The sequence below is a fragment of the Cornus florida genome, unplaced genomic scaffold (assembly GCF_030987335.1).
Source record: "Cornus florida cultivar Cherokee Brave unplaced genomic scaffold, ASM3098733v1 CherokeeBrave_3.0.0_Hap2_Chr06, whole genome shotgun sequence".
NCBI classification, from domain to species: domain Eukaryota; kingdom Viridiplantae; phylum Streptophyta; class Magnoliopsida; order Cornales; family Cornaceae; genus Cornus; species Cornus florida.
The window spans coordinates 49,997,259-50,008,729 of NW_026775576.1; the positions used below are offsets into that span (position 1 = coordinate 49,997,259).

The 11,471-nt window shown below is 39.3% G+C and overlaps 1 protein-coding gene across 1 annotated transcript; it reads left to right on the top strand.

Moving 5' to 3' along the window:
* Positions 1–9,885: 9,885 nt before the first annotated feature.
* LOC132314072 (disease resistance protein CHS1-like) lies at positions 9,886–10,194 on the top strand. The gene has a single exon (XM_059812985.1). The coding sequence runs from the start codon at positions 9,886–9,888 to the stop codon at positions 10,192–10,194; it is 309 nt and encodes a 102-aa protein (XP_059668968.1).
* Positions 10,195–11,471: the final 1,277 nt, after the last annotated feature.

An 11,471-nucleotide genomic window follows, 5' to 3' on the forward strand; every position in this document is an offset into this window, starting at 1 on the left:
GGTCCTACGACAATCTGTTTAAATGCATTTTTAACTTGTCCCAACACAATAAACATATAATACATTTCAGCATCCCTTTCATCTATTCATCATGCCTTAATTCATTCCATGGTGGTACAACCACATACTATATCATCTAAATATCATAATTACAGTCCCAAAATACAAAATTAATATCAAATGTCCATGCTTTACAAGCCCATAAGTATAATTATAATATTAAAAGTTTATAAGTCGTCGTACAAAATACATTATATTTAGTCTTACAAAAATAATGAGACCCAAGTACAAAAACAACAAAATAAGCTCTTAATCCATACTAAGTCTGTGGTAGAATATCATCCGCCACTTCTTTCCCGTTTCCTGAAAAAAAATGTTAAATAAAAGGGATGAGCAAAATTGTTCAGTAGGTGGTGCCTAAGACACACCTCTTGTGTCCCCGTAAATCTAAATAAGGAATAGAACAATAAGAATCGGGGTCATCTAGGAAGTACGGACACGGATACGGGACACGGATACGACACGATACGGACACGGCGACATGACAGATCTAAAAAAATTAGGACACGGACACAGCGAATAGTATATATATATATGTGTGTGTGATGTAGTACTTTAAAAATTATTGAGTTTTAATTATTTTTCATCAACCTCATAATGAAAAAAAACACAAATCATAACTCATAACTAATGAACTATAAAAGAACAATGTTGCATAGTTATAAAATCAAATAAAAAACAAGACATTAGAATAATAATTAGTATCATTTAATCATCATTGCAAGTTTACTCCAAATACAAAAATATAGACAGAAATGACTATTAACATTCATGACTGTTTAACATTCAGGACTTTACCGTTAGCACTTAATATTCACAAAAACCTAAAGGCTAGTCCCCAAAAAAGATACCAAAACAAGTCAGTGTACTATCATCTATTCCTATCCATCATTTGACCTAGGACTTTTACCATTTACAATACCAAAAGAGTAGTACAAAACCAAAAATAGAACATATCAGCATTAATTTTTTTTTTTTATTTTAAAAAAGAATTCTAGAAAAGTGTATTCGAGCCGTGTCTGAGCCGTATCCAAGCCATGCCCGAAAATTTTAAAAAAAAAAAAAAATTTCCAGACACGTTTTTTGGTATGCATAACACGTGTCGGACGCCCCGACACGTGTCGGACATGGATTCTTCACCCATTTTGGAGTATCCGTGCTTCCTAGGGGGTCATACTATGTCGGGAAAGTACAACATTAAATCCAATCTCAGCATACACAATATGATGTTATGAAATGCAATGCATGCCGATGTCGCTCCCCATTTTCAACGTTTAAATCCATCACTTTCAAACTGTTAATATAACACGTCCTTTGGTGACCCCACAACGACACGAGAGAATGATTGGCTAGTGTCCCTGACCCTTGGTACCCCTGTGGCATCATTTTGGGTCCAGCTAGCTCAACCACGCTAGGACAATCTCCCTAATTCCCTCTAGGCTATATTAACACTCTGGCCTTTTGGTACCCCCTCGACGACCAGGTTTTCATAAAACACTTTAAACAAAACTTCTTCCCAAAATTTCCCTTTTTCATTTCAAAACAATTTTTCCCATTTCATGCCCAATGTTAGTGCATAGATGCATCTATGCCATGTCCATATTCATCATCCCACAACTAACTCGATTTTAATTAATAAAGCATGATTCACAAAAATTTCTAAGAAAATTACAACATGATTTCACACAATAAAAAATCTAGCATGATAGGCATATGAAAATTAACACTTAGACATGCTCTTCACATAGATCATTAGATACACATAGTTACACAATTAATATATATGAATAACAACCAAACAATTTACTAGATTCTATACAAATTAATCATGCTAAACAACAATTCAAGAGGAGTTAACTCACTAAAGCACAAGATTATATGGATTAAGAACCCTTAACTCACTTTTAAACAAAACCCCCAATTTTCACCTCAAATCCTCAAAATGGGTCTCAATTTTCGGACTACCTAGGTTGCTCAAAACTGAAATTGTTGGTTCATACGTGTAGAGCTCGCTGTGCTTTCCGTTTTGCTGTAAACGGCACTTAAAAATACTAAGAAATGATGAATTAATCAGAGGTTGAAATTGCAAAAGAAAAAGAAAAAGGCAGCAAGAGAGAGCATTGGCTGAGAGAGAAGCTGATTATGTAAAATGGGTCTGTAATGGCCCTTAATTGGTTTAATGGTGGGTCCTACCATTTTTTTCTTCTTTTCTTTTCTCTTTTTCTTTTGCTTTTAAATTACACCACACACACACAAATATATACGCATATGCACTTATATTTATAATAAGACACAGACATTACATTCTCCTTAACTTTAAAAGATTTCATCCTTGAAATCAAGACATACATGAGGAAGAAAATAACGCTGGGTAGTTGGAGCAAGCCTCTTGTTTGAGCACCTAAGTAGCCTCCTCGACTCCGTGGTGTCTCTAAAGAACTTTCACCATTGGTATCGTCTTGTTCCTTAACACCTTCTGCTGTGTGTCAAGGATCTGAATTGGTCCCTCCTCATAGGAGACATCCTCATCAATGTCCACATCAACCTAACTCAAAATGTGAGATGGATCCGGCTCATACTTCCGTAGCATCGATACATGAAATACATTGTGGACTCTGTTCATCTGTGGTGGCAGAGCAAGTCTGTAGGCAACCTCTCCTACACGATCCAAAATCTCAAACGGTCCAATGAATCGTGGCGACAACTTGCCACTTTTCTCGAATCTCATCAAATCCTTCCGTGGAGAAACCTGAAGAAAAACGTGGTCTCCCACCTCAAAGAATAATGACCATCTCCGCCTATCCGCATAACTCTTCTGCCGGCTCTGAGTTATAAGTAACCTCTGTTTGATCAGTTTAATCTTTTCAGTAGTCTCGAGTACTATGTCGGGTCCTAAAGCGGCGGTCTCACCCACCTCAGTCCAACAAACAAGACACCTACAAGGTCTACCATACAACGCCTCAAATGGAGCCATCTAGATACTCACCTGATAACTGTTGTTGTAGGCAAACTCAATAAGCGGTAGATGATCTTCCCAACTACCACCCAAGTCAAGCACACATGCCCGAAACATATCCTCCAAGATCTGGATAGTACGCTCCGACTAGCCGTCTGTCTATGGATGGAATGCCGTATTAAGATGCAACGCTGAACCAAACGCTGCTTGAAGTCCTTTCCAGAACTTCGAAGTGAACTTGGCATCCCTATTTGAGACAATGGTTACTAGAACTCCATGCAACCTTACAATCTCCTTCACAGAAAGTACACCAAGCTTCTTTGCATCATCTGTTGCCTTAATAGGCAAAAAGTGAGCCGTCTTGGTCAACCTATCAATGATGACCCATACGGCTTCATTGCCCCTCCGTGACCTTGGAAGACCTGTCACAAAATCCATAGCAATATGTTCCCATTTCTACTGCGCTACAGGTAATGGTTGCAATAAACCGATTGGTTTCTAATGCTTGGCCTTCACTTGCTGACAGGTAAGGCATTTAGCCACAAACTGAGTAACATCTTTCTTCATCCCGTTCCACCAATACTGACGTCTCAAATTATGATACATCTTGGTACCACCTGGATGAACTGCAAAGCGGGAAGTGTGAAACTCCCGTAAGACATCCTCACGACAAACTGTGGGAACCACCAACAAACCTCTGAACCGTAGAACCCCATCTGCATGCAAGGCCCAATCTTTCACTATCTCACCACTGGAGATCAAAGCGTGAATGGCATCTAAATCTGTGTCCTGTCTCTGTGACTCAATCACTCGTACAACAAGAGTAGGTTGAGCCACAAGAATAAACAAGAATGCTGGCTCACTGTCAACATCATCATCAAAACAATACAATCCCATCTCTGCCAAATCTTTAATCATCTTCCACTTTCGATAGCCAAACAGGCCAAAGTCCCACGAGATTTTTGGCTTAAGGTATCTGCTACCACATTTGCCTTACTCGGATGATACTGCAAGTCAAAATTGTAGTCCTCCAAGAACTCAACCCATCTTCTCTGTCTGTTGTTCAGGTCCTTTTGGGAGAAAAGGTACTTGAAACTTTTATGATCCGAGTACATCTTGAATCTCTCACCATACAAGTAATGTCTCCAACACTTCAAGGCAAATACAACTGCCGCTAACTCTAAATCATGAGTAGGGTAGTTAAGCTCGTGAGTCTTCAACTGTCGAGACTCATAAGCCACTACTCTACCATTCTGCATCGACACACGTCCTAAACCATCACGTGAAGTGTCACAATGAATCACATAACCCAAGCCACGCTTAGGTATCACCAACACTAGAGCTGTAGTCAATCTTGTCTTTAACTCCTGAAAAGATGTCTCACAGGCTTCATTCCAGACAAACTTGATCCCTTTCCGAGTCAAACGGGTCATAGGGACTGCCAAACCGGAGAAATCTTTCACAAATCTCTGATAGTAACCCGTTAGGCCAAGGAAATTCCGGATCTCAAAAATATTCTTGGGTTGCTCCCAATTCAAAACTGCTTTAACCTTTGATGGATCTACTGACACTTTACCTTCTGAAACAATATGCTCCAAAAATTTCACCTCCTGCAGCCAAAACTCAAATTTCTCATGTTTGGCATACAATCGATGCTCCCGCAAAATCTGTAAAACAATACTCAAATGGACCTCGTACTCCTCCCGAGATCGTGAATACACGAGAATGTCATCCATGAAAACTACCACAAACTGGTCCAAGTAATCGTGAAAGACGCGGTTCATCAAGTCCGTGAATGCCTCTGGCGCATTAGTCAAGCCAAAAGGCATAACAAGGAACTCATAGTGTCTATACCGTGTACGGAATGCCGTCTTTGGGATATCCTCATTCTTAACCCGTAACTGATAGTAACCTGACCTTAAGTCAATCTTTGAAAAACAACTGGCTCCTCTCAACTGGTCAAACAAATCATCTATCCTTGGCAAATGATACTTATTCTTGATGGTGGCACGATTTAGCTTCTAGTAATCAATCTCAAAGAACCATCTTTCTTCTTCGCAAATAAGATTGGTGTGCCCCACAGTGACACACTCAGTCGGATGAAACCTTCCATTCTCAAAGCATCAAGCTGCCTCTTTAATTCTTCCAATTCAACTGGTGCCATACAATACGGTGTCATAGAAATTGGTGCGGTACCGGGCATCAAATCAATAGTAAACTCCACTTTTTGGTGTGGAGACAACTCTGTCAAATCCTCTGGAAACACATCCAGAAAATCACGAACAATTACAAGATAATCTTCTTCCACAACATCATCTTCTTCGGCTATAAGGCTAGCCAAGAAGTAATCACCACGACTTCGTTCACGAACTCCATAAAACGATGAAATGTGGGAATCACTCCGATCTCCCACGAAAAAGAAACAGTCTCCCTCGGGAGTGCAAACTGTGACTCTACCTCTAAAACAGTCGATCGTAGCATGCAATGAAGCTAACCAATCCATCCCGAGAATGATATCAAAGCTAGTCATCTCTAGGAGGATAAGGTCAAACACAAAGGTCCACCCGGCTATCATAATGAAACAATCCCGCACAACTTAGCTCAAAGACATTGAAACCCCAACTGGTGTATCAACACACAACGCCCGATCCATGAAACTGACCTCTAACCCCGATGCAAGTGTAAATGATGATGAAATGAAAGAATGAGATGCACCAGAGTCAAACAAAACACGGACCCAAGAACCAAACACTAAAAATATACCTCGGAGAACTGACGAGCCAAGAGATGCATCAGTCGGTGCTAGTGCAAAGACACGTCCCTGCGGTGTCTGCGCTTGAGAACTACCAATCTGAACACCAAAATGCTGTGCCGACACAGTAGGAGTATCCCTCCTAGCTAGTCGTGAACCCTGAGAAGACATGGCAAGCTGTGGTGGTGGCGGTGATTTAAAACCTGACCGAACTGTAGCCGATTGTGACGGCCTCTGCCGTGACCCTCTGCCACTAGTGGTGCCTACTCCCTGACTCGGAAAGTCTTGAATCAAGTGGCCTGCTGGCCACACCTATAACAAGCCCTTGAAGCTGAAGAAACTGAAGTCAATTTCATAGGACAATTGGACTTATAATGTCTAGACTGCTGACACTGAAAGCAAACGACTCCACTCCTACCAGACCCAGCTGGCAAAGGAGTGGTAGGAGCATATCGTGCAGATGGCTACCCCTGAAACTGAGATGAACCACCCCTGTTCCTCTTCCCTGAAGGTCCCTCTGGAAATGACCTTGCATTCTTCTTTTGTTTCTACTGTTCCCTTTTTGCATCTTTATCTTTGGCCTCCGCCTCTAGCATCAATGCTCTTTCTATTGCCTCAGAATAAACCTTGATGGACTGTGTTGTTAATAATGGCCTCATCTTGTAGTTAAGTTGGAGATAAACTTCTGAACCTTATTAATTTCATTACTCACCATCTCTGGAACAAAGCGGGAAAGAGAAGTGAACTTGTTCTCGTACTCTGTCACCGACATACTACTTTGGATGAGGCCAATAAACTGATCTTTTAACTCCCATCTCTTGGGAGCAGGGAAATACTTCTCATAAAACAACTCCTTGAACCTATCCCAACTCATCTCTTCAATCTTATACTGATTTGTGACTGATTTCCACTAAAACTTGGCATCCTTTGTAAACTTGTAAGTGGCTAGGATAATTTTCAAGTGATCATCCGCCACATCCATAGAAGTCAATTGAGTTTCAACTTGATCCATATAGTCATCCGCTTCCATTGGATCCACACCACCTTCGAACATCACTGGCATTAACTAAGAAAACCCTTTAATAATCTTGAGACGTTTTTGTGCTGGCGTCTCCTCCACCTAAACTACTGGTTGTGGCACCGGCTGCAGTATCGGCTGCGGCTGTGTAGCAATTGTAGCCTTAAAGGCTCTTTGCAACAAGCGATCCAATACTACTTCCGCCGAACCTTCACCCTCCTCAACGGGTGCTTCAACATTATCCGTCCTTGTAGGAACAACTCTTGGGGCAATCAAATCCCTAAGAAGTGTGTCCTCATCAACTGGCTCCGCCGGATTGGAGCTAGAGCTCTCGCCAACATCACCCCTTGTTGGCCTAGGGCCAACTTCTCTTGGTTTTTCATGCCTTGACATCGTTCTATAAAACAAAGAAAACGGTTCAATAATGATAACATTAAGGTCCAACCACGAACAACTCAACACCAAAGGACACTATACTAACACTTAGCATGCAAGACTATTCAATGAACACATTAATATAAGCATATAAGCACATAAACACGTAAGCACGTAAACAAGTAAACAGTTAAGCATGCTTTTACATATAGCAAAACACTTTAACAATTAATCACATAAACTATGCAAACGACTTCCCATGCAACCCCTATGTAGGCCTCTACCCGTCGTCCTAATGGTTTTCGAATCTCTGCTCTGATACCAAATTTGTAACGACCCTAACTAATGCCAAAATTAAAAGAAAATTTTTTAGCATGACCTCCGCTAAAAAGTGGTCCTACGATAACCTGCTTAAATGCATTTTTAACCTGTCCCAACACAATAAACATATTATAAATTCCAGCATCCCTTTCATCCATTCATCATTCCTTAACTTAATTCATTCGATGATGGTACAACCACATACTATATCATCAAGATATCATAATTATAATCCCAAAATACAAGATTAATATCAAATGTCCATGCTTTACAAGTCCATAGGTATAATTATAATATTAAAAGTCCATAAGTCGTCGTACAAAATATATTTTACTTAGTCTTACAAAAATAGTGAGACCCAAGTACAAAAACAACAAAATAAGCTCCTAATCCATACTAAGTCTGTGGTAGAATATCATTCGCCACTTCTTTTCCGTTTCCTGAAAAAAAATATTAAATAAAAGGGGTGAGCAAAATTACTCAGTAGGTGGTGTCTAAGACACACGTCTTGTGTCCCCGTGAATCCAAACAAGGAATAAGACAATAGGAATCGGGGTCATACTATGTCGGGAAAGTACAACATTAAATCCAATCTTAGCATACAGAATATAATGTTATGAAATGTAATGCATGCCGATGTCGCTCCCTATTTTCAACATTCAAATCCATCACTTTCAAATTGTTAATATAACCCGTCTTTTAGTGACCCCACAGCGACACGAGAGAAGGATTGGCTAGTGTCCCTGACCCTTGGTACCCCCGCGGCGTCATTTTGGGCCTAGCTAGCTCAACCACACTAGGGCAATCTCTTTAGTTCCCTCTAGGCTATATTAACACTCTGGCCCTTTGGTACTCCCTTAGCGACCGGGTTTTCACAAAACACTTTAAACAAAACTTCTTCCCAAAATTCCTCTTTTTCATTTCAAAACAATTTTTCCCATTTTTATGCCCAATGTTAGTACATGGATGCCTCTATGCCATGTCCATGTTCATCATCCCACAACTAACTCAATTTTAATTAACAAAGCATGATTCACAAGAATTTCTAAGAAAATTACAACATACTTTCACACAATAAAAAATCTATCATGATAGGCATTTGAAAATCAACACTTAGGCATGCTCTTCACATAGATCATTTGATACACATAGTTATACAATTAACATATATGCACAATAACCAAACAATTTACTAGATTCTATATAAATTAATCATGCTAAACAACAATTCAAGAGGAGTTAACTCACAAAAGCACAAGATTGTATGGATTAAGAACCCCTACCTCACTTTTAAGCAAAACCCCCAATTTTCACCTCAAACCCTCAAAATGGGTCTCAATTTTCGGACTCCCTAGGTTGCTCAAAACTGAAATTGCTGGTACACACATGTAGAGCTCGTCGTGCTATCCGTTTTGTCGCAAACGACACTTAAAAATACTAAGAAATGATGAATTAATCAGAGGTTGAAATTGCAAAGGAAAAAGAAAAAGAAAAAGAAAACGGCAGCGAGAGAGAGCACTGGCCGAGAGAGAAGCCGATTGCGTAAAATGGGTCTGTAATGGCCCTTAATTGGTTTAATGGTGGGTCCCACCATTTTTTTTTTCTTTTCTTTTCTCTTTTTCTTTTGCATTTAACACACACACAAATATATACGCATATGCACTTATATTTATAATAAGACACAGACATTACAGGTTGTTCAAAATGGTGTATTCATTTTATTTTCTAATGTATTTCTCCTCAATCCTAGCACGAGGTAGTCTAGCTTTTGGCTGCCTAGCTACTAGGATCATTTGCGCATCCATCATGAAACCTATATAGAATTTTTCAAAATGGTATATGACTTAGTTCTGTAAATTTTCCCACTCTTATCTTTATAATTGTCATGTAGTTATCAACATTTTTAAAATTTATTAATCTAGTTCTAAGATTTGATTTATGAATTTAGTTGTTTGTTATTGTTTACCTATGTATACGTAAGTTATAATTGACAGAGCAATCCATTATAGTAATTTTTTTGTTTTGTTTCTCTTATTACTACAATCGCACCAACTTGATTCTTTTAATGTGCTTTGTACTTGATAGGCATGAGGCAAGGTTTATCAAAAAAATTGTTCAAGAAACTTTAAAAATATTGGGGCATCTACCATTTAATGTTGCCGGGTATGAAGTGGGTATAGAATCTCGCGTGGAAAAAGTAATCAATTTGCTAGACATTGGGTTACAAGATGTGCGCATTGTGGGTATTTGTGGAACTGGCGGGGCTGGTAAAACAACCATTGCCAAAGCTGTTATCAATCAAATATTTGATCAATTTGAAAGTTATCATTTCCTCAATGTGAAAGATGATTCAAAAAATCATGGTTTAACTTTTCTCCAACAACAACTCTTGAATGGCATCTAATGGAAGAAAATATAAAGATATGCCATGTCAACAATGGAATCAATTTGATATGGCAAAGACTTTGTCACAAGAAGGTTCTTGTAGTTCTTGATGATGTGGATGATGTGAGGCAATTAAAAAATTTAGCTGTAGGAAAGAACTGGTTTGGATTTGGAAGTAGGATCATCATAACAACAAGAGATGAATGTTTGTTGGTAAAGAATAAAGTTGATCATGTACCATATAGGATTGAGCTTTCGAATTACAATGAAGCTCTTCAACTTATTAGTTGGCATGCCTTCATGAAGAACCATCCAGAAAAGGATTAAGTGGAACTCTCATTGAGTGTGGTAGGTTATGCCCAAGGCCGTCCATTAGCTCTTCAAGTTTTGGATTCTTTATTATATAAAAGAAGTAAACAACAGTGGAAAAGTCAATTGGATAAATTTAAAAGAATCCCAAACAAAGAAATTCAAGATGTTCTTCAACTGAGTTTTGATGGCCTTGGTGATATGGATTGTAAGAATATATTTCTCGATAATGCATGTTTTTTCAATGGATGGAAAAAAGAATATGTTACGGATTTACTGGAAAGCTGTGGCTTTTCCCCTCGCAGTGGAATTCCTGTTCTTATTGAGCGGTCACTTCTAACTATCACGGATAGCAAAAGATTGAGTATGTATAATGTGATACAAGAAATGGGTAGAGAAATTGTTCTTAAAGAATTTTCTGATGATCCTGGTAAACGCAGTAGGTTGTGGTCTCTTAAAGATATCAATGAAGTACTCAGAGAGGATACGGTATGTTCTAACTACATATAAGTTTTTTCAAGTAGTTTACAAAAGATAGACTTTGCTTTATCTTCTTTCATATAAGCACTTGTAAACCTGTATACTTTTATTTTTAATTAGGTTTTAATGTAATTTGGTAACTTATATCTTGTTCTTGGTAATCGGGCGACCAAAGCAATTAAAGGCATTATGCTAAACATGCCTCATGGCCATCTATCAGAGGAGTTACTTGTAAATGCTGATGTCTTTGCAAAGATGAAGAAACTAAGAGTGTTAAAACTTAGTGGCGTATGGCTTTGTCGACAGCTTACATATCTGTCAAATGAATTACGTTATCTTGTTTGGGATGGTTATTGTAACAAGGGTCATTTTGTCCCACATCGAAATCGGATAGGAAAGAGATTGGGTATAAATGGGTGGGTATGCAGCCTTACCTAACAGTTCGAGTTTTTGGGTAAATGGGCAAGCGCCCACCCGTTACAATTGGTATCAGAGCCAAACCCAGTCCTTGATCCGGTGCCACGCCAAGCGCCCGGCCCGAAAGGCGTCCGGGTGAGTCCACCCGGGTAGGCAGGGTGGCCCAACCGCAACGAGGGCGTTGTGAGTTTGGGTGGGGGAGAATGTAATAAGGGTCATTTTGTCTCGGATGGGAAAGAGATTGGGTATAAATGGGTGGGTATGCAGCCTTACCTAACAGTTCGAGCTTTTGGATAAATGGGCAAGCGCCCACCCGTTATAGTTATCCACTAGGTTTTCTGCCATCCAATTTCCATCCACAAAATCTTGTTGAATTTCAGCTTCCATGTAGCCCTATC

What these genes read in the sequence shown, in the direction of transcription:
- LOC132314072 (XM_059812985.1), top strand. Translation starts at nt 9,886, where the DNA reads ATGGAAGAAAATATAAAGATATGCCATGTCAACAATGGAATCAATTTG.